At 35.5% G+C, this 25,659-nt stretch overlaps 1 protein-coding gene across 11 annotated transcripts in view; it reads right to left on the reverse strand.

The window, feature by feature from the left end:
- BCAS3 (BCAS3 microtubule associated cell migration factor) overlaps window positions 1–25,659 on the reverse strand; it is a 584,626-nt gene that overhangs the window by 352,010 nt on the left and 206,957 nt on the right. For all 11 annotated transcript variants that reach the window (XM_013053630.1, XM_045070195.1, XM_004747243.2 and 8 more), the window contains exon 14: window positions 23,328–23,461. In XM_013053630.1, the coding sequence (XP_012909084.1) occupies window positions 23,328–23,461 (134 nt within the window). The remainder of the gene's footprint in view (window positions 1–23,327; window positions 23,462–25,659) is intronic.

Consider the following 25,659-nt stretch of genomic DNA (forward strand, 5'->3'; position numbering starts at 1 on the left):
TCCCGCTCCCCCTGCTTGTGTTCCCTCTCGCTGTCTGTCAAATAAATAAATAAAATCTTTTAAAAAGGCGGGGGGGGCACCTGGGTGGCTCAGTGGATTAAAGCCTCGGCTTTCAGCTCGGGTCATGATCCCAGGGTCCTGGGATTGAGCCTCGCATTGGGGTCTCTGCTTAGCAGGGAGACTGCTTACCCCCACCCCCCCACCCTGGCCTGCCTCTCTGCCTACTTGTGATCTCTGTCTGTCAAATAAATAAACACAATCAGAAAGAAAGAAAGGAAGGGAGGGAGGGGTCAAGATTTCAAATTTGGAAGGATGATTCTGAGAGAGAAATGTAGGGGAGTAGATTTGCAGTAGGAATAAGGGTAAGCTGAAGGAAAATTATGTAAAAGTTCCTTCAATAGTCAAGGATACAGGACTCTTAAGAAAAGTGGAATGCAGAAGAGAAAATGTATCAAAACACCCTAATCTCTCTCTCTCACACACACACACACACACACACACACATACACACACCCCTCATATATCTCTAGTGGCTGACAAACTTTGGCAGACCATCCAGTCTCTATTTTCTGCTATAACTACTCAACTCTGTCCTTCTAGTGTGGAAGTAGCTACAGAAAATATGTAAATGAATGAGTGCAACTATGTTCAAAAGAAAACTTTATTTACAAGTGGCTGGACATAGACTTGATTTAGGGGAATTTAGTTACTAATTTGTATGACTCTTATCAGGTGCTGAATATAGAAGTTCCATTACTTTCAGATTAGCAAACTCAATGTACTACTTTCATCTTGGTATCACTCTAAAGATGACAAGTTGAACAAAAATGTGCCCATTTACTTTTATCCTTAAAAAAGAAAGTCAAGTAGAGGCAGATGGGTGGTGCAGTCAGTTGAGCGTCCCTCTCTTGGGGTCATGGGATCATGGGATCAAGCCCCACATGGGGCTCCATGCTGGCTTGGGATTTTCACTGCCTCTCTCGCCCCACCCTGTGCACATGCGCACTCTCTCTCTCTCATCAATAAATGTTTTTTAAAAAAGAAAATGTATATATGTATATACACATATATATTAATATGTGGCATATTAGCTATCCTTATAATATGAGCTAAGTAAAACTCCTCTGGCAGTCAGAGAAGCCCATACTTTCCAGTATATTAGTACTTCAAATAAGCCTAAATTCAGATGAAAATCCTGAAATTCTGCTACTCCAGAAACAGTCCACCAACAAAAGCTGTAAGTACACATCATAGTATAAGTCTCTAAAAGAGCCCAGAACCTTTGAAATAAAAAAGAAATCGTAGTCTTATAGATAAAGACAAGATATTTCATTGTTAGACTATTGCTAGATAAAAACTATCACTACATGGACAAACCCCAAATTCAACCATATGCCTGCCCATTTCAATCACTGTGATATATGCCCTAATGACACATTAAGGTTATAATTAAAGAATCGACTGAAACCTGACAAATTTATCCCCCAGGGATTCTAGAATTGTGAATAAAAAGCCAGTTCACAAGTGGTTTACCTCTGTAATTTGCCTACAATAACTTCCAGCTAAGCTGACTTATGAAAAAGCGAGAGAAAGCGTAAGGTGCAGGCCAAAAAAAAATATATATATATATATATATAAATAGGAGAAGCAAAAGAAAAGAAAAACAGTTCTATACAAGTTTAATATCATACTATCAAATGCATTAACATGAGCCAGAATCAAATATATAAAGAAAAAAAAAACCACCTGTAGACTTACTGAGTAATTTATGTCCCGTCCACAGTGCAACTAAATCACGTTATCTAAAACCTTGTCCAAAACACTTATAATCAAGACTGCTTCCTGGTCTGTCAGTGAAAAGAAGTTTCCTTCTTTCATTTTAAAAATACTTGTGATACGAAGTGGCGCTAACAATCCATATCAGGGCAGGAAGACAGAATTCCACCTCAGCGCTTACTTAGAAAACTGCTCTCAGAGAACTGATTCTGCTCTATGACCCTGAGGACATACCAGGATACTTAAACGAACAGAGAAGATATTCGTTGTCAAGAGACAGAGAGAGTTTAATCCTTTAAATAACATAGAGGATAACAAGTCGCCTACACACAAAATGTGAAATGATGTAACTGTTGGTGTTATCAAACAAGTTGGGGGGTTTTTCACTACACTATTAAAGACAAGAAAGACTATAAATAAATAAATAAAGACAGGGAAGACTATATATAATGGCAAACTAGTAATAAAATGATGACACCATCTGCATGATTTTTGGACCTCAGTTCTGGAATGATACTTCTAGTAAAGAATTTTTCTCAAAAAAAAAAAAAAAAAAAAGAATTTTTCTCATCACGAAGCAGGGAAGCTACATGGGAGGTGTATCTCTGATTTAGTGATACAGTACCATATATCATGGCAAATAACATTTACCAAGTACAGATCAGGCAATTCTTAGAAGTTTAAACTAAACCAGTACAGATACTAAAAGGTACCTGTACTGGTACCAAAACGTACTATCCAAATACCACCCCCTCAAATTTAGGAAGCAAGCATATTTAGACAATTGTGATTTTTAAGAACTATTTACTATTCTGAAACTCAGGAATTGACTCAATCAAGCAGATGTGGACAGCAAAAGATAGATCGTATGGCTCCAACTTAGCATTTCACACTGGTATGAAGCTGGAGCAGAGAATGAATGTGAACATAGGACAAGCCCAGGTTTCTTCCAGAAAAGGGGTCAGCAAACTTTTTCAGTAAGAGGCCAGAGAGTAAAATTTTAGGCTTTGCAAGCAAGAAAGCAAAACTAAGGATACTATGTAGGTACTTAGAATAACAAGAAAGAAAACAAATTTTGACAAAATTTTCACTGAATTTTTTGTAATGTAAGTCTACTAATAAGAAGAATGGAACCTATTTTTTTATAGGAGATAACAGTTTGTTTATTCAGGGTTCAAAGCTAGTATTATTATCATCAAATAGATCCCAAGGCTTTATATATTTATAAAAACCATTCTTGGCTCATGAGATGTACAAAAACAGACAGGGGGCCACATATGGCCAAAGGACCACAGTTTGTGACCCATTTTATACCACCACCACAGTAGTAAATGTAAATTTGTCAAGTCATCATAAAACTTCAAAGCAGGAAGGACCTCAGAAATCTAAAGTCAAAGTCAAAAACACAGTAAGACCCTCAGGTCAATATTATTCTTATGGTTTGCAAGATACTCCACAGTAAAGATAGGAAAAACTATAAAGAAAGCCTTCCCCGTAAGAAGAATCCATGCAAGATATTAGTTAGGAACATGAAACCAATGAGATTATAGTTCTTTTCTAAATCCAACAGCAAGCAGACATTCTGTATTGTCTTCAAGATGAATACAGCAGTATTCAATTCAACATTAATACATAACTATTGGAGTAAGTCATCTGAGTTGGAAAAACAAAATCACACATACACTCATAAGCCCTACAACCTGGAGATAACTATTTCAAATTATCCTGGACATCTCAATGCACAGACAGGTATGTATAGATATTTATGTGTATATTTATGTGTGTGTATGTGTGTGTGTATATCATATAAACACAAATATAGATACATAAAGACTTATGTATGCACATACACATATAATTTTTCACTGGATAAGAGTAACCAATTTGAAATATGAAATAACACTTCAATATTATACAAGATAGTGAAAAGATATGGAAACAGCACTATAAGTATAAAGTATTTACATGTGATTACAGGCTTTCCCTACAGGTAGCACGTAATGGCAAATATGTCAATTACTAGCTACACGGCCATGGAAAACTTAGTTAACAACTCTCTGTCTTAGAGTTCTTCATTTGCAAAATGGGAACAATAATGCAAGTCTCCTGGGGTTTTAGATTTAATGAATTAACATATAAAGCACTTAGAACACTGCCTATCACTCACTAAGCACTAAACAAAGATGTTTACTGTAACTATCATAATTACCATAAAAATACATCCCTACTCGGTTCAAACATCTCTATTTTTACTGCTAACAACATACACTAAACCACTATCATCACTCCAATAGGTTACTACATTACACTCCGAACTAGGCTCTTATTTAGGACCATCTACAAGCAACAAAAGACAAAGTAGATAAACTGTACTTATTCAATATTCAAAACTTTCCTGCCTCAAAGAATACTACAAAAAAATAAAAAGACAACCATAGGGGCAACTTGGGTGTTTCAGTGGGTTAAGCCTCTGCCTTCAGCTCAGGTCATGATCTCAAGGTCCTGGAATAGAGCCCAGCAGCAGGCTCAATGCTCAGCAGGGAGCCTGCTTCTCCCTCTCTCTCCCTCCCTCTCTGCCCACTTGTGAACTCTCTCTCTCTCTTTCTCTCTCTCTGTTAAATAAATAAATTCATTAAATCTTTTAAGAAAGAAAAAAAGACAACCATAGAATATGAGAAAATATTCCTAAATAATAGGTCTGATAAGGGTCTAGCATGTAAAATACTTAAATAAGTCTTTCAACTCGACAACATAAAGACACATAATTCAATTAAAAATAAGCAAAAAAAAAAAGTCTTTTTTCCAAAGAAGATATAAGAAATGGCCAAAAGCACAGGAAAAGATGCTCAACATCTTTAGTCATTAGGGAAATGTATATAAAAAACACAATGAGATACCATTTCATACTGAAAAGAGTGGTTATTAAAAAAAAAAAAAAAGTGCTGATGAGAATGTGGAGAAAGAAACATGAACCCTCATACATTGCTGGGAAAAAAGCAAATGGTGCAGCCACCTGAATTCCTCTAAAAGCTAAACATAGACTTTCATCCTTAGATAACCAAGAAAAATGAAAACATGTTCAAACAGAAACCTACACACTAATGTTCATAGAAGTATTCCTTAGAATTCAAAAGTGGAAACAACCCAAATGTCTATCAACTAATAAATGGAAAAAATGTGCTCTATACATCAAGGGAATATTATTCAGCTACAAAAAGTAATAAAGTTCTGATACATGCTACAACATGAACTTTGAAAACACTATGTAAAATGAAAGAAGACAGAAAAGGCTACCTGTTATCTGATTCCATTTATATGAAATGGACAAAATAAGCAGATCCATAGAGACAGAAAATAGGTTAACAATTGCGAAGGGCCAGGGAGAAGGGAACGGGGAGTAGCCACTCATGGGTACCAGGTTTCTTTCTGGGGTGATGAAAATGTTCTGGAATAAAATAAAATAGTGATTGATATACAAGTCTGTCTACCAAAACCCACAAAACTGTACACTTTAAAAGGGTGAACTTTATGTATGTGAAGTATGTCTCAATAAAGCTGTTATTTAAGAAAATGAAAAAACTAGTTAGTTCTCTGAAAGGTAAGTTCTATAGCCTCTTTTTCTAGTTTGTGGTTTCATTTACCTGTCCTTTGGTTCTCTGAGATGTCTCTATTATTCTAGGCTCAAAAGAAGATAAGCAACTGCTAAGAACCCTAAGCTAGCATTTTATCGTGCCCATCTCAGCTCACTTCACATCTGAGGCTGGGGTAAATGAGTGAATACAGTATAATATGGGGAAACACTATAACCAGATGTTCTTATTATTAAGTTTCCCTCCATTCAGCAAAGAAGTGTGGCATAAAATGATAAGGAAAAAATCAAGCAGAGTACCTAAAGTAGTATGGGACTACTCGACACTCACAATAATCAATTTAGAGCTTTTAAGTATACAAATGTCAGGATTCTTAACTAATGGGATACGAATTTTTTAAATACAGACTGCTTAATTAAATGTTTTACAAATTTTTATTAGAGTATATAATTTATTATTTATAAATTATTTATTATAAATAATTATATAAATCATAAATTATTTATTATAAATAATTTATTATTTATTATTTATACTTTATTAGGGTATATAATTTGTTCGTTAAATGGTTCCTGTATTATTTGGCATATTGATAACATCTCACACTTGTTTTTTATTGTAATGATGTAAAATTTAGCTATCAGAAACCACTAGGCCTCTAGAAAGCAAATATATTTGTTCCTTAAAATATAATGTAGCTATATATATAATTCTAACTTATACAAATATTTTTTGGCAAACTGGATTATCCTTTTTAAAGTATTTTATTGATTTAATAATCCAAAACAATATTTGGAACAACCAAATCTAATATAGCAAACATACACTTACACAGAACAATTATGCCCATTTTATCAAAACCTAAAAAAACCCCACTCCAAATGTGTATTTAATTCACAAAACAGGTTGAATTCAAATTACATATGATACAAGATTATTTGAGCACTAGGATTAAGTGGTACCCCATTTAAGGATCTAAGGTATAGAATTCAGCATTTTACAGGGCTTCAATTTATGCCACAAATTCATCACCAAAACCCAATTAACTAATAATGGAAATAAAAATATAGGGTTATTATTTTTTTCTTTTGTGAGGGAAGGTGGGGCAGAGGGAGAGGAAGAGGGAGAATCCCAAGCAGGCTCCATGCCCAGCACAAAGCCCAATGCAGGTCTCGATCTTACACCCCCGAGATCATGACCTGAGCTGAAATAGAGTCAGACACTTAACCAACTGAGCTACCCAGGTGCTCCATAGTATAGGATTATTTTAACATCCTAAAATCTAAAACAAAGTTCCTCAAACTTTAGTGTGAAAAGAAGCACCTAAGTTACTTGAAAGAAGTGCAAATAAGTTGGTCCTACCTTCAAGATTATGATTCTATAGGTATTAGGAGGTGACAGATACATGACCAAGAAATCTGCAGTTTCAGAACACTCAGAAAACGACTCTGCTACTGACCTAAGGTCTCTAATACAGAGCCATAGAATAAAGTGACCAAAAATAGCAGTCCCCCTATTTCTATACCAAATGTTAGAAAGCATAAAAAGAGGTTTTGGTCTTTGTTGTTGTTGTTTTTAAATAAAGTAATAGCAATGATTTCCTAGGACAAGAGTGAGGCGGAAGGTTGAAAAGAGTTGTAGGATGTTTTCTAGAATGATAAAAATGTTGTGTAGCTTGACTGCAGTGATGGTTATATGAATGTGACTAGCAGCAGATGGCAAATCCAACACCCATCTCCAATCCTCCCTCCCTCACCTGACACCAGGTGCTTCATATGTGCTTGCCCAGCCTCTCCAACAGGAAGTGTTGACACAGCTGTGATCAGTCAGACAGAAGCAGGATGCTATTTTGCAGGATTTGGGGAAAGTATTTGCTTCCTGATTTAAGAATTAACATCACTGAGGCTGCCCATACTCCCCATCTTAGTGCCTTGAATTCAGAAACAATGCCCACAAGAATAGCAATTACATAAAGCCATCACAAAGGAAAGAACAAAAAAGTCACAAAGACATTGTCAAACAACTGTACCAAACCAGCAACAGAATTCTTATGACAAAAATAAAGTCCGATTTTTTAAAAACCATCATTAAATGTGATTTTCTTTTAGCCAAACATATACCTATGGTTCAAATACCAATTTGCTTACCAATTCTCTTAAAAAAAAAAAAAAAAGTAAGGAAGGAAAATCCAAAAGCAGACAGTACTTGGATAGAAAGTCTGTAATCCAAGAGTATTATAGTTTCAGAAGCCCATGAGAATGGCAACCAAAGCCATAAAGACAAGTGCCATATATCAAAAACTAACTGGTCAAGGTCCAAGCCCTCAGATGATGTTATATTTAATGAAAATTTACATGAAAATACATAAAAGAAGTTATTTGCTTGAAAATTAATATACAAGTTCTAGAGATATCCCCAGCACTGCATTTCAATAATTTTATCCTTCAAAATTGATATAGATACTTTCATTAAAATGTTATAATTCTGACTATCATGACAAGGTTAATGGCAATAAAACTTTGCTTGGGAATAAGTGGCTTAGAAAGGAAATGTGTTAAAGATGGATAATCCACACATACCTTCTATCCTATCTGCCCCCCTGCTCCCCCTATGAATTCTTCATAATCATTCATTTAGTCAGTAAATATTTATGGAAAGTTTTTAAGATCTTTTACACTCTTCTAAGTACCAAAAAGTGAAAAATGAGCTAATGCTAATAAGCAGTAGGCAATTATCATCTTAACCAGCAACTACACTCTTGGGCACCTATGCCAGAAAAATAAAAATTATGTTCACATAATATATTCATAATAGCCCCAAACTAAAAACTGTCCAGGTGAATGTATGAACCTGTGTGAGTTAGGTCTACTCATAAAAGGGCAATGTGAGGGAATGGTTGAGTATCCTCAAGGACACACAAACCTACACAGGTGACTAAATTGTACAGAACTAAACACACACACACACACACACCCTCATTTCCACACAAACCCACAAACGCACAAATAAGTAAACCCAGTGAAACCTGAAAAAGATCACGGATTATACCAGTGTCAATATCCTGTTGTGATATACTCTAGTTTTGTAAAATGTTACCCATTGAAATAAACTGTGTCAAGCGTACATGAGATCTCTTAGTATTTCTTACAAATCTATATGAATCTACAATTATTTCTATAAAAATCTGAACTAAAAAAAAAGTTAATACGATGCCTCACACACACCACAGAGCCAGCAGTGCTAATATGGCCTAGCTCCTGCAACCTGAACTTAAGGGGTAACAAGGATGAGGGGTATCCAAGATACCAGAGGCTGCAGGGGTGAAACTTGGCAGTGTTGGGAGTGTGGGCACACTCGCAGGATGCTGGAAAGTAGCACTAATGCCCATGGGGAAATAAGTGGCACCCACACTGGGGAACAACCACTTGGTCAAGTGAGAGGAAGGCCAACATTTCTGGCTGCCCCCAGAGTGTCTGCAGGGCAGCCTCTCCTGCTAACAAGATAAAGGATAATGTGACCACCTGGCAACTGTCACTGGAACAACAGACATGTGCACATTGAATACATTAGTCTGTGTTCTCCTGTAGGGAAAGTAGTCCCTGTCCTTGTTGGGGAGGTGGGGAAAAGATGCCCCAGAGAATACCCTGTAAGGAAGTGTAAGCAAATTCTGCAGTAGGGAAGAGAAGCTAAAGTGACCTGGTAGGTACTGCTATGCTGTTGATGAACGTGTAACTGGTATTAATGGCTTAACTTACATGCTTGTAAGTGTCAGAGGGTATATCCTCTGCCATGAAGAATGAAATAGTAATGGGGAAAGCGCACAACAGACTCCCTACTGGGCTTCCAGTTCCTTCCATGTTATACAATAGAAAAAACAGAATCCCAGTAGGAAAAGTTAGGTAGTGACTTAATGGCTAGTGAAATACTCAGGTGTTATCCCAGTACAACATCGCCACCTGCCTGATCCAGCAACCAAATACATTGCCTCTTTCAGATGGTGGCTACCAACCTGCTGTTCAATTCTTGAAAATGAACAACTGACCCATAAGGCCTTGTGATTTTCAAGACCAACACTGGGCTGGGTCAACTCAAATTTGATGATGAACATGGTGGTGAAGACCCAACAGAGCTACCTAGTCAAATGGAAATGGTATATTTCAGAGTATGTTCCAGCCCGGCCCTAGAAGAAGCATCTTGTTTTTACAGCTACTTTATCAGCTTCTCCACCTGCCTTAAGCAACAGCACTGGTTCAATAGACCCTTGATTCACACAACTTCCTCTAAATGCCTGTGCCTGATTCCCTGATGGCTTGCCTAAGATGAAGGCTGATGGTGTCCACTAGCCTGTGGCAGGTGCGCAACCCCAGCAAAAACTCTGCCGGGACCAATGAAGCAAAGCCCCATCAGCACAGTAGGATAATGGAAAGCTGTCACTTCTGTTTTAGTTGATGGGTCACTATAGCTCTGGGCCCATCATATCTACCTGTTGATGTATTCTCTATGATATTTTTGTACTATGATGGCAAAGTTAAGTACAGAGAATATATACAACACAGAGTTTAAATATTTACTACTGCTCCTTCACAGAAAAAGTTTGCTGAACCTGCTTTATTTATTTATTTTTTTCAGTGTTCCAAGATTCTTTGTTTATGCACCATACCTAATGCTCCACATAATACGTGCCCACCTAAATACCACCTCCCTCCCCTCCAATCTCTCATGCTTTGTCTACCCCTCTAATTTACCCCAATTCACTGAGCCTACTTTAAACAATATTGCTAACACTTTGGTGACTGCCAATGTCCTGGCCAAACCTCGTGTGGTTTGCCGTGAGGAAGACCACATACTGGCAGACTGCAGATATCCCTTCTTTCAGGGCTAAGAGCTGCACAAACAAATCATGGCTACTAACTGAACAATCTGGTTCACTCCCACCCAAGGTAAGATTCCATCCGCTGATGGAAAGGACTAAAATCAAGCTGCTCATCAAGCCTGTACTGCCCTGCTCTGCACAGTGATTCCCAACTAAATCCATCAATAATGTATGTTTGGGGTTTACATCCTTTCTATTATCCACTGTTTTATAATCACTCAAAGTATATGTGATGTCACAGTTAAAACACACAAACTGAAGGTGTGTTATAATGTAGTGTAGTAAATTATATACTATATGTAATATGCTATTATATATAACAAGTAAATATAAGTAAATTATATACTATATGAAATATGCTATTATATATAACATATATGGTATGCTATTATATATAACATATATATAGCATATACATAAATATACTGTAGATTAGTTGCTTACCTATTAATATAGCTGATATGGTTCTCAGATATTTGACCCTTTTCACCCTATTTGTTCTATCAAATATTGAGAAAGAACTGTTAAACTCAGGTTTAGGTAGTACATATTTAAATCTTCCTGATAATTTGACTCTTTAACATAATGAAAGATCTCTAGATCTTTCTGTTTTAACTTATTTTAGTTGATATTAATATGGCCAAGTTTTTGACATTATTGTATTTATCATTTGCATGACATATCTTTTTTTAAAAGATTTTATTTATTCATTTGACAGACAGAGATCACAAGTAGGCAGAGAGGCAGGCAAAGAGAGAGGAAAGGAAGTAGGCTCCCCGCTGAGCAGAGAGCCCGATTTGGGGCTCGATCCCAGGACTCTGGGATCATGACCTGAGCCGAAGGCAGAGGCTTTAACCCACTGAGCCACCCAGGTGCCCCGCATGACCTATCTTTTAACATGCTTGTACTATCATTATATTCATGTCTCAACATGAAAAGTGAATCTCTAATAGACAATTCCTTTAAACTAAAATACATTAATATTTAATATAATTATTATACTTTGGTTGAATTTTGATGTACCATTTAATATCTTGTTTTTGTTTATCCAGTTTCTTGTGCCTCTGTTCTTCCTTGTCTGCCTACTTTTGAATTAACTTAAATCCATGTTAACTGAATTACTTTCTTTTAGGTATAGCATGTTGAACCCTGAAACAGTTCCAGATATGTGCTTCATACACTATACGTCAGCACTATAGGTCCATCATGCTATATTTATGGTATGCATTACATGAACACATGATATAAACCCCAGAAAATGACATAAAAATTTCATATACATAAATACTATCATTTTAACATTCCTATATATTTTTAAATAAATTAAAATGTGGGGCAACTGGGTGATGGGCATTAAGGAGAGCATGTTTTGTGATGGGCACCAGGTGTTATATACAACTGATGAATTACTGAACTCTACATCTGAAACTAATGATGTACTGGGTGTTGGCTAACTGAATTCAAATTTTAAAAAAGAAGAAAATTTTAAATGGGAAAAATCATCCTTTCCCATTAGAAACTGACCATTTCTCAGATATTTCATTATTTCTACAAGATCCAAGCTTGCTCTGCTATCATTTACCTTTACCATAATTTTTATCGTGAATGCACTGGCCTTATTTCTCACTGTTTCATTTTTGAATGATACTATTACTGAATGGAGAATTTTTGATGGCTTGTATTTTTTTCCTTTCTGTCCTCTAATCATTATATTCCACTGCCTTTGGACTTCCATGGTTTCTATGAGAAGTCACTAATTTGCTGATGTTCTTTCCCTGTATACAATGTATTATTTTCCTCTGGCTATGTTCAAGATTTATTCTTCACTATGATTTTCAGAAAGTTGACTACAATGTGTTTTGTTTTGTTTTGAAGATTTTATTTATTTATTTGACAGGGAGAAAGAGATCACAATTACGCAGAGAGGCGGGCAGAGAAAGGGGGTGGTGCAGGCTCCCTGGTGAGCAGAAAACCAGACGCAGGGCTCAATCCCAGGACCCCGTGACCATGACCCAAGCCAAAGGCAGAGGCCCAACCCACTGAGCCACCCAGGCACCCCATGATGTTCTTAAACTGGGATTTTGTCATAGTCAATCCTATTTGGTGTTTCCCAGTCTTTCTGAAGATTTAAACTGCATTTCTCAACAAATTTGGGGGGCTTTCCATCTTTATTTCTTTCTATATTTTTTCTGCCTCATTTTCTTTATATCCTCCCTTTCCACACAGATCAATGTGAATTTTGTCATAGGATAGATCATATATAGAGTCTCAATCATACCTGATTTGGATAATTTAGATGATGACACGGGCTTTTGGGCTAATGATATTATCAAGAAATTTTAGACTTTGAGTAGATGCTGCCATGCACTGAGACTTTTAGGGATGTTAGTATGCAGTAAATGTATTTTGCACATGGGGTGATCCTGAATTTGAGGGATCAGAAGGTAGACAGTAGTGAAGTAAACAGTGGCTCAAAAAAAAGGCATATTCCAATCCTAATCCCTAGAACCTGCATATAGTACATTATAGACCCAAAGAGTGGCCATAACTTTATACACCAAAATGTGATTGATGTATAGATGTTGGGAGTTTATCTTGGATTATAGGTACAGGTACTAAATGTATTCACATATATCCTGTAAGATAAACAGAAGAGGAGAAGACATAGACACGAAAGGAAGAAATGTGATCACAGAGGCAAAGGTTGGAGTGATATAGATGGCTGCAAGGCAAGGAATCCTGACAGTCACTGGAAGCTGGAAAAGGAAAAGAACAGATTCTGCTTAGAGGTTCGAGAGGGAGTGTGGCATTGCCAACACTTTGATTTTGGACTTGTGGCCTCCAGTATTGTGGGAGAATAAATTTCTGTTATTTTAACCGCCCCCCGCCCAGTTTCATGGTAATTTGTTACGACAACGATAGGAAAGAAATATAATAAATATGGATATCCAGAACAATGTGAATTCTATGTTGTGGACTGCCCAGGACTGGGGATGCTGGGTGGTATGGTAAGTGTATGTTAAGATTTCAAGAAACTTCTAAACTAATTTCTGGAGTGGCTATATCATTTCACATTCCCAAAAGCAACGTATGAGAAATCCAGCTCCTCCAACTCACTGATTTCTGAGAGTTCCTTAAAAGGTGTGGTAGATATAAGACAGTTTGTGCGTTTTCATTCTACTACCAGTGGTTTTCAAAGAGCAGATATGTTTTGTTTTAGTGAACTGTAATTTATCAGTTTTACTTACATGGATTTTGCTATTCAAGTCATCTATGAGAAATCTGTGTCTAACCCAAGTCACAAAAGTTTTCTCCAACATTTTCTTCTAAAAGCATTATATTAGTGAGTTTCACATTTAAATCTATGATCCAATTTGAGTTCATTTTTATATATGGAATGATGTATGGATTGATGCTAACTTTTTTTTTTTTTTTGCATGTAAGTACCCAAGTGGTCCATCACCATTTTTGAAAAGACTAGCCTTTCTCATTTTGCACCTTTGCCAAAAATCAATTGTCCATATGTACAGGAATGTTCCTGGGTTCCCTATTGATCACTGTAGCTTAAGTAAATCTTGATAGCAGGTAATAATATCTCTTCAAATTTGTTTTTCTCTTTCAGTGTTATTTTGTCAATAAAAGCTCTATGTATTTACATATGAATTTTAGAAGTAGCTTGTCAATTTATACCCCCCCCCACAAATTTTGTGGCTCTGTTTTTTATCCTGCTGGCCTTTTGATGGGGATTGCATTGAATATACAGATCAATCAAATCAACAAATATAATCAACAATATTAAGCATTCTAACTCCAAAACATGGTTTAACTCTCCACTTATTTACATCCTTACTCTGAGCAATGTTTTATAGTTTTAAGGGTACATGTCTTACATATTATAAGTATACATTGCACACTATTTTCTACCATTAACGTTTTTAAAAAATTATCAATTACCTATTGTTTGTTCCTAATATGTAGAGGGGCAACTGACTTCCATATTGATCTGATACTCTGAAACCTAATTAAAATCACTTTTTCTAACTATTTTTATAGAATCCAAAAGATTTTCTACACAACTATATCATCTTTAAATAAATATAGTTTTACTTTCTTCCTTTCTGATATGATGACGATTCTTTCTGTGGTCTCAGATTTCCTTTGCAGATCTCAGGAGGGTCTATCTTTGCAGCTTTTATCTCTCCAGCACTCTATCCTAAGAACTCTATGATCTTCACCTCTCAGTATTCTTAGCAATAACTCATCAATAGAGGGAGTCTATCCAGCTCCACTTGGACTCCTCTTTCTTGCACCATGGGCTGGAAAATCTGTCAAGGAAGTAAGCTGGGGCAATCATAGGCTTTTTCTCATTTGCTTCCCATCTCTCAAGGATCACCTCCTTCATGGCCTTATGTCCTATGTCTAGGAAAACACTGTTTGTTCTTTCATTGTTTCATGTAGGAGGGTAAATCCAGTTTCTCTTACTCCAGGTTATTTATGCTGATTTGGGTGTTATCTAGTTGTATCCCTAAGACAAGAAGAGCTTAGGATCCTCTTACTCCACCCTCTTCCCACCAACCTCTCTTTCTTAGTCTATAGTGACCCAAAGTGAAGGTCCTCATATTAATTCTTTGTCATTTACTGTGCCAGGTTTTACAAGTACAGTAAGACACATTTTACATCTATTATTTCTGACACTTCCTGAAATAAATGCTATGGAACAGTCTTTGGTCCCATTTTACAGATGAGTAAATGGAAACTTAAGAAAAGTAGAAAATTTATCTTTGGTAATAGAATTACTAAGCAGCATCCAAGTATATATGGAAGTGGGGGACAGGAAATGGGGAGTGAATGCTAATCAGCAAAAAATTTGTTATAAAAAATGTTCTAATAGTAGATGCTGGTGATGGTTGCGTAGCTCTGTGAAGATACTAACAAAAAACAAACAAACACTGAAATGCACATTTTTTTAAAAATTTAATTTATATTCTAAGAATTACATCTCAATAAATCTAACATTTTGGTGGGGGAGGGAACTGATAAAAGTCAAGAGCATAGGGTTATACATAGGACCGTGAGGATTAGCAAATAAAAAATACAGAAAGTCCAGTAAAATTTGAATTTCTTTTTTTTTTTAAAGATTTTATTTATTTGACAGAGAGAAAGAGAGATCACAAGTAGGCAGAGAAGTGGGGGGAAGCAGGCTCCCCATTGAGCAGAGAGCCTGATGCGGGGCTTGATCCCAGGACCCTGAGATCATGACCTGAGCCACCCAGGTGCCCCTAAAATTTGAATTTCAATATAAATCTAAGTAAGCAATATCTGGACATACTCATACTAAAATTGCCTATTTTTACTTGAACTGACCATTAAATACTATCAATTAAGAATATTAAATAGCTAGATTCTTTTGCCATTAAGAATTAAACCTATAAGCTTACCATTTTATAGGACTATACTGATAAAAGTAACACCTGATGTGCAAATGTTTCCAAAGCAAGTTGACCATTTAATAAAATTTGCATGTTAAGTACTAAAATGACTTGTACCTGCTTGAGTAAGACATTATAGAAGTATATTAACAAATATTGTAAAGGTTTCACCATATATTCCTGCTGAAAAAGAAGTATTTTTCTAACTGCATATGTGCCTTATGAGGAAAATTACTGTCAGATGCAGAGGATATCCCAAGTCATAGATCACAAAACAACTTAATTCAACATAATTAGATCCACATACTTGAGTTTTTTCCTTGCCTGATTAAAGTACCCTCAGAGTTTTTGGAAGAATCTAGAATGACATGATTTTGAAGTACTCAAAGACAGTTAGCTAGATCATATGCCACATAGATTTCATAATCAGTGCTAAATTTTATATATTATTTCAAAGTAATTTTCAGTAGAGGGTTATGGAAATTAATTTTATAGTCATTACTTGAGTTTCCTTAGATCTTAATATTTGGGGTTTAGAAATTCCCAATCTTCTAAATTACAGAGTGTGACATCTCTATTTCCAGGTTGGATGTACAGGTAATTAAATGATAAATAATGCTAATGCAAATGATTTACAAAAAAAAGGTGTAAGCAAAAAAAAAAAGTATAAACATTTAAAATAGTAGAATTCTAGGTTATAGCTGAAGTAGGGCATACAAATTACTGGTGAGGACAGAAAAGGTATTACAAAAACAGAGTTAAGCAATCAAATGTGTGGGCACCAGAATGGCAGTCAGTTAAACATCTGATTCTTGATTTTAACTCAAGTCATGACCTAAAGGTCATGAGATCTAGCTACGTGTCAGGCTCTGCACTCAGCATGGAGTCTGTGTAAGTTTCCCCCTCTCTCTCCCTCTGTTCCTCCCCAACCCTTCCCATCTCTCAAATAAACAAATATTTAAAAAATAAAATAAAATGTGCCAGCAGCATAGTTAAATATTGAATCTTCATCTAAAACAGTCATCTACTTAGAAACTTCCATACAAAAGAAACAAAAATGAACAGTAACTAAGAATAAGCAAGTTTAGATGTGCAGAAGGTAAGGACACTGTAAGAGAAAAATTGAGATATGTCAAAGGACACATATGTCAAGTTGATAGATGCCACTGGACAAATCTGGAATATCCTGAGCATTAAAATAAATAGTCATTGAATGAAAATAAGCCACTGAAATAAAATAGGAATCTATTAACCAAATGATATATATAAATAAAAGAAGTGTTATAAATTTGGGGAGGGGAAGGGATATTTACATAATTTAAAATGACTTCTACCCAGGGCACAGAACAGAAGCAGTAGACAAAAATGTCCCACTCCTAAACTATCCTTAAGAGAGATATATTTTCATACTTTAAAAGCTGCTGCCTGACAGTCCAGCTTTCAATTAGCCACCATCTAGATGCTGACTGAGATATACACATTAACAAAATGAAGGATAAAAAGCCAATGACCATCTCAAAAGATATGGAAAAAGCATTTTAAAATATTCAATTCATAATAAAAACATCCATTCATGATAAAAACTCTCAATAAAATGGGTATAAAGGAAATGTACCTCAATATAATAAAGGCCATCTATGAGAAGCCCACATCTAACATCACACTCAACAGTGACCAGCTGAAAGCTTTTCCTCTAAGATCAAGAACAAAACAAGGATGCACATTCTCACCACTTTTTTCAACATGCTACTGGAAGTCCAAGTCAGAGATATTAGGCAAGAAAAATAAAGAAAGAAATCAGTCAATGTGATATAACAAACACTTCAACAAAAGAAAGGATAAAAACCATATAATCATTTCAATAGACAAAGAAAAAGCATCTGACAAAGTAAAATATCCATTCATAATAAAAACCAGTTGTAAAATAGGTTTAGAGGGAACATACCTCAATATAATAAAGGCCATACATGAGAAACCCCACAGCAACATCATACCAAATGGGAAAAACTGAGAGCTTTCCCCTAAAATCAGGAACAAGATCACCAAGTCAATTCTACCACTTTTACTGGAAGTCCTAGCCATAACAATCAGACAACAAAAAGGAACAAAAGGCATCTATATGGGTAAGGAAAAAAATAAAACTTTCAAAATTTGAAAATGACATGATACTATATACAGAAAACCTGAAAGACACCACCAAAAAACTACCAGAATTGATAAATAAATTCACCAAGGTCACAGGATAAAAAAATCAATGTACAGAATTCCATTGCATTTCTATATACTAATAACGAAGCAAGAGAAACAGAAATGAATAAAGCAATCCCATTTACAAATGCACCAAAAATAAGATACCTAGGAATAGACTTAGCCAAGGAAGTGAAAGAACAGTACTCCAAAAACTATAAAATACTGATAAAAGAAATTGAACATGATACAAAGACTACAAAGACATTCTATGCTAATGGACTGGAAGAACAAATATTGTTAAAATGTCCATACTAGCCAAAGCAATCTATACATTTAATGCAATCCCTATCAAAATACCAACAGGATTTTTCACAGAATTAGAACAAATAATCCCAAAATTTGTATGGAGCTACAAAAGATCCCAAATAGCTAACATAATCTTAAAAAAGAAAAACAAAGCTGATGGTATCACAATTCCAGATTTTAAGTTATACTACAAAGCTACAGTAATCAAAACAGTATGATACTGGCATATAAACAGGCACACAGGTCAATGAAACAGAATAGAAAACCCAGATATGAACCCACAACTAATCTTTGACAAAGCAGGAAAGAACCCAGTGGGAAAAAGACAGTTTCTTCAACAAGTGGTACTGGGAAAACTAGACAGCAACATGCAAAAGAATGAAACTGGACCACTTTCTTCTACCATATATATAAAAAAACAAAACTCAAAATGGATTGAAGACCCAAATGTGAAGCCTGAAACCATAAAAATCCTAAAAGACAGCATAAGCAGTAATTTTCTGACATCAGCTGTAGCAATATTTTTCTAGATATGCCTCCTGAGGCAGAGGAATAATACGAAAAATAAACTCCTGGAACTATATAAAAGTAAAAAGCTTCTGCACAGCAAAGGAAATAATCAACAAAACTAAAAGGCAACCTAATGAATAGGAAAAAATATCTGCAAATGACATATCCAATAAAAGGTTAGAATTCAGATTATATAAAGAATTTATACAACTCAACATCCAAAAAAATAAAAAATAACCCACAAATAATGCAATTAAAAACAGGGCAGAAGGGACGCCTGGGTGGCTCAGTTGGTTAAGCGGCTGCTTTCAGCTCAGGTCATGATCCCAGTGTCCTGGGATCGAGTCCCACATCGGGCTCTGTATTCAGCAGGAAGCCTGCTTCTCCCTCTGCCTCTGCCTGCCTCTCTGTCTGCCTGTGCTCACTCTCTCTGACAAAAAACAAACAAACAAACAAACAAACCAGGGCAGAAGACATGAAAGACCTATCTCCAAAGAAGACAGACAGATGGCCAACAGACACATGAAAGGATGCTCAACATCACTCAGAATCAGGGAAACACAAATCAAAACTATAATGCACTACCACCTCCACCTGTCAGAACAGCTAAAATCAAAAATGCAAGAAACAATAGGTATTGGCGAGGATGTGGAGAAAAAGGAACCTTTTACACTGCTGGTAGGAATGCAAACTGGTGCAGCAACTCTGGAAAACAGTATGGAGGTTTTTCAGAAATTTAAAAACAGAATTGCCCTACAATCCAACAATTGCACTAGTGGGTGTTTACCCAAAGAATACAAAAACACTAATTCAAAGGGCTACATGCACCCTTACGTTTATTGCAGCATTATTTACAACAGCCAAACTATGGAAGCAACCCAAATGTCCATTAATTGATGATTAGATAAAGAAGATGTCTCTTTCTCTCTCTCTCTCTCACAAACACACCATACCCCCCCACACACACAGTGGAATATTATTCAGTCATAAAAAAGAATGAAATCGTGTCATTTGCAATGCCGTGGATGAAGCTAGAGAATATAATGCTAAGTGAAGTAAGTCAGTCCAAGAAAGACAAATACCATAAGATCTCACTCATTTGTGGAATTTAAGAAAAAAAGCAAATATCATAGGGGAAAAAATAGAGAGAGGCAAACCAAGAAACAAACTCTTAACTACAGAGAACAAACTGATGGTTATGGGGGCGGGGTGGCAGGATGGGTCAAACAGCTGATGAGGATTAAGGAGTGCACTTGTCATGATAAGCACTGGATTATTAAAGTAAAAACTTAAAAATAATTAAAAGAGAAAAATCATAAGAAAGAAAAACTACATTTATAGTACTTATCAAAATAAATCCACATATGAGTGGACCCATGAAGTTCAAACCCATGTGGTTCAAGCGTTAGCTATGTTTGTTGTTAAGATTCAGGTCACTAGAAAACCCAGAAATGAACCCACAACTATATGGTCAATTAATCTTCAACAAAGCAGGAAAGAATATTCAGTGGAAAAAAGACAGTCTCTTCAACAAATGGTGTTGGGAAAACTGGACAGCAACATGCAAAAGAATGAAATTGGAACACTTTCTTATACCAAACACAAATAATTCAAAATAGATGAAAGACCTAAATGTGAGACAGGAAACCATCAAAATTCTAGAGGAGAACATAGGCAGTAACCACTCTGACATCAGCTACGGCAACTTCTTACTAAGCTTTTGGGTAATGGGTATTAAGGGGGGATTTTGTGTTGAGTACTGGGTTTACATGTAAGTGATGAATCACTAAATTCTACTCCTGAAATCAGTATTACCCTATATGTCAACAAACTAGAATTTAAACAAAAATTTGAAAAAAAATAATAATTTGGTAAAGTTAAAAAAATGATAAAACCTTCTGCACAATGAAGGAATCAACAAAACTAAAAGGCAACCTTTGGAAGGGGAGAAGATATTTGCAAATGACATATCTGATAAAGGGTTAGTATCCAAAATCTATAAAGAACTTATAAAACTCAACACCCAAAAAACAAACAGTCCAGTGAAAAATGGGCTGAAGGCATGAACAGACAAAAAAGATACCACATGAAAAGATGCTCAACATCACTCAACATTAGGGAAATACAAATCAAAACTACAATGAGATACCACCTCAAACCTGTCAGAATGACTAAAATTAACAACACAGGAAACAACAGGTGTTGGTGGGAATGCAAACTGGTGCAGCCACTCTAGAAAACAGTATGGAGGTTCCTCAAAAAGTTAAAAATAGAACTACCCTACAATCCAGCAATTACACTATTGGGTATTTATCCAAAGGAAACTGATTCCAAGGGACACATGAACCCAAATGTTTACAACAGCATTATCAACAGTGGCCAAATTGTGGAAAGAGCCCAATGTCCATCAGCTGATGAATGGATAAAGAAAATATGGTATATATACACAATGGAATACTACTCAGCCATAAAAAAGAATGAAATCTTGCAATTTGTGATGAGGTGGATGGAGCTAGAGAGTATAATGCTAAGCAAAATAAGCCAGTCAGAGAAAGACAAATACCATATGATTTCACTCATATATGAAATTTAAGAAACAAAACAAATGAACACAATGGGGAAGAAAAGAAAGGCAAACCAAGAAACAGACTCTTAACTATAGAGAATAAACTGATGGTTATCAGAAGACAGGTGGGGGGGGAGGGGGTTAAATGGATGATGGGGATTAAGAGGGCACTTGTGATGAGCATCAGGTGTTACATGTAAGTGCTGAATCACTAAATTCTACACCTGAAACTAATATTACACTGTATGCTAATTAACTGCAATTTAAATAAAAACTTTAAAAAAATCGATAACATTTTGAATGAAGAACTTCCCACATTTTAGATTTGGCTGGCTGTATTTTCATGGTATTGTTTAACTTATCTATCTCTGTCTTTTATGTAAAGTACTAATTACATCTAGGGGCTGAATTGGATTCAGGTTTAATTTAGAAGACTGGGCAGAAATAGTTCATAGATAATATTGTATACATCCTATTACATCAAATCAGGAAGTACATGATATCTGACAGTTCCACTTTGGTAATCAGCTAAAACTAAATACAGATTATAACTGTCTAAATCCATTGTTTCATTAGGGGTAGCAATAATGGTGATTCTTAAAATTCTGACTTTTTTTAAATTGAGGTATAACTGACATACAACATTCTATTAGTTTCAGGAGTACAACATAATGATTCAATATGTGTATATATTACGAAATGATCACCACACTAAATCTAAATTCTAACATTTTTAATACTGGAATTCTTCCATAAAGAAAAACTTTCCCTCACCAGCTATTCAGTTATCTTATTAAATTGAAATAAGGAAGACAAGGTACATGCTTCAGTTATCAATTTTCAAAATAATGAGTTAGTAAACAAGCAACCTACACTTATGTCCAATACTTCCTTTTTAAGTATCATTACAAACCCATAGATTTCTATATATTTAAGACATTTCATTCTATGATAGAAAATTTTAATGGAAACTTATGATAAACAGCATTTTCGACTACCTGGAAAGGATGGACTAGCTAATAAGTGGTGATGGGTCAATGAGCTCTTAAGATAAAGGATATACAGTAGCATATGGTAAATGCATAACCACAAGCCCTGGGAAACCAGAGATTGAACAGTTGGAATTTTAGCCTATTAAGTATCTCAGTATCTACCAAGTGACATTAAGAGTACATGTAAAAGCACTTAGCATGGTACCTAAAACAAATAGTAAGTTATATCTGTGGGTGTGGGTGTGGATGTGTGTATGGATGTTGTGGGGATGTACACCCATGTATACATGCATGCCAATACATGCATGCACAGTGACGTGTTGCTAAACGTTAAAAACTGGCTCCAGGGCGACTGGGTGGCTCAGTGAGTTAAGCCGCTGCCTTCGGCTCAGGTCATGAGCTCAGGGTCCTGGGATCTAGTCCCACATCGGGCTCTCTGCTCAGCAGGGGGCCTGCTTCCCTTCTTCTCTCTCTGTGATCTCTTCCCTTCCTCTCTCCTACTGTGATCTCTCTCTGTCAAATAAATAAATAAAAATCTTAAAAAAAAAAAAAAAAAACTGGCTCCATAAGAAAAAAAAATAGTTCTGACTTGCAGTGTTTGTCAATTTCCATTAAACACTCCTAACACGAATGTAATGTCACTACAGCCAGAGCTGGGAACACATATACACAACTCATTCTCACTATACCACCAAATATTATCCATAGAGTCATATGTCATAAAATGCAATTATTTTTGCATATATATGAATATGGGCTTACATGCATATGTGTGTGCGTGTGCATCTATGCAAGTATATAAAACCAAAACACACAAAGAAGACCTGGAGAGATATCTAATGGATGAAGGGGTTTTCACCAGTGGGGGGAGGGGGATGGGAGAGAAGGAGATGGTATAGGGTAGGAGGAGAAGGATAAATAGAATTTTTGTTTTATCAAGTTCACTGACTTGTTTACCCACTGCTTATGTATTTATTGGGTCAAAATAGGGAATTTTATGTTCTCAATAACATTAACATTAAGTCCCAAATAAACAGCTTAATCAGATGTCATATTACACACACACAAACACCTTCTATAAAATATACTACTTACTTTGGCTTCAGTTTCTCCTCTGTGAAGAGTATACAGATGATGGACAGCACTTTGGGATGAAGACCAAGGATGAGTAAGAATTTGGAAGACATGAAAGTCATGGCCAAGGGTGTCTGTTGTGACTAGAAGCATTCCTGAAAGACACACCAAAAAGAGAGTAAAAATAAAAACAATTAGGCATGTGGATGAAATATTTTTCAAAGTATTCATTATGCTTTTTTAATTTTTTTTTTGAAAAGTCTACCTATTTATTTGACACACAGAGAGAGATCGTAAGTAGGCAGAGAGGAAGGCAGAGAAAGAGGGGGAAGCAGGCTCCCTGCTTAGCAGAGAGCCCGATGCGGGGCTCGATCCCAGGACCCTGAGATCATGACCTGAGCCAAAGGCAGAGGCTTAACCCACTGAGTCACCCAGGCACCCCTCTTTATGCTTTAAAGTACTACCGATGGAAAAAAAAATAACCAAAGATGTAAAAAACTTCTCCCAATTAAAAAAAATAAAATACAACATCTTTATTCTGTATGAACCTTCATGCAACATCAGTATACATCAGTATAATTTAGTGAGGACACTAATTGTAGAAGTTTTCTGTTCCCGTATGCCTAGTAAAGAAAGGGTTACTAAGAGTTCTCAAACATTTTAAAACAGCCAATGTGATAACAAAAAATGTGAAAATGACTTCTCTCCATGAAACTAAAACCTGCTCCCACTTTTTACCATTTTTCAAAACCTGAATTTTGAGTTTCAGTTACAATACCCTACCTTAATTCACTAGTTTAAAATGTGTCTCTACCCTAGCATAACATTTATCCAAACTGCTTATAGTGTCTCACAGAGCAAGTTTTTAATTTTGACAAAGTATCTCGGTGAAGAACTCTTTCCCTAATCCATGGTCTCAACTATTTTGTTTTCTGGTAAAATTTTCAGAGTTTTATATTTTACATACAGGTCTGTCATTCATTTTGAGTTAATTTTTATAAAAAGCATGAGGTATCACACAAAGGAGCTTTTTTTGGAAATGATGTTCAATTGTTCCAGCAAGATTTCTTTCAGAAACTATTCTTTATCCACTGAAATCTTTATCCTTTATTTTTTTTAATCTATTGTCAATTTGCCAAATATCAACTGGCTGTATCTACATAGATCTTTTTCTGGAATTATTATTCTAGTCCTTCAATTTCATCTATAGTCATCTATACTCTCATTAATACCACACTTTCTTCACTACTGTAACTTTATAGTAAATCTTGAAATCAGGTTAGAACCTTTTCAACATTATTTTGGCTATTCCAATTCCTTTCCAAACACAGAATCAGATTTTGATATTTTAAAAAATTCCTAGGATTTTGTGGGAGGATTATATTAAGTCTATAAATCAATTTGAGTATGATGAACATCTTAACAATATTGAGTCTTCTGACCTAGGAACACTTCATATTTCTTAACATATATCTTCTTTGACTTTTTTTTCCTTGTTTGGCACACAAATTGTAAATATATTTTCTTGGATCCATTATAAATGGTATTCTTTATTTTATCTAAATTATCAATTTTTCCCTGCTGATACATAGACATAAAATTGACATTTTTTTATATTCTGCCAGCTCTAGCAAAGGTTTCTTTGTAGATTAGATGGAATTTTCTTTACAGAATATCATGTAGTATGTGACTAGACATAATTTCTTCCTTTCCAAACTACATGCCTTTTTCTCTTTTTCTTCACTTACTACATTTGCTGAGGAAAACAGGACTGGTGAGAAGCAATATTCATAACTTCCAAATTCTAAGACAAGTATTCAATCTTTAAGTATGATTTTAGCTGTAGGATTTTTTATAAATGCCCACTATAAACTTAAGGATGTTCCTTTCCAGTCGTAGTTTGTTGAGAGCTTTTACAATGAATGAAATGCTGAATTTTGTCCAGGGTTTTATACCTGTGAGATGATTATGTGGTCGTCTTCTTTACTCGATTAATACGGTGAATTTTACTAATGATTGATTATCAAATGTTGACCAAGCTCCACCTGGTCAAAATCCTTTATTATATGCTGTCAGATTCAATTAGCTAATGTTTTAAGATTTTCATGATGTGTTCCTGAGGGATATTCATTTGTAGGTTTCTAATCATGTATTTATCTGTTTTTAGAATCAGGGTAAAGCTGGTCCTATTGTGAAAGGTTCCTTATATTCTTATTTTCTAGAAGAGATTAGGGAAAAGTGCTATTATTTCTTACCTAGATGTTTAGTAGAATTTGCCAGTGGGCCTTTCTGTAGTTGAACACTCAACAATTTTTTAAATTTAATTTCTTTGTAATTTAAATTTTATTACTTT

This window comes from Mustela putorius, unplaced genomic scaffold (genome assembly GCF_011764305.1).
Source record: "Mustela putorius furo isolate JIRA1106 unplaced genomic scaffold, ASM1176430v1.1 tig00003962_pilon_pilon_pilon, whole genome shotgun sequence".
Lineage (NCBI taxonomy): Eukaryota > Metazoa > Chordata > Mammalia > Carnivora > Mustelidae > Mustela > Mustela putorius.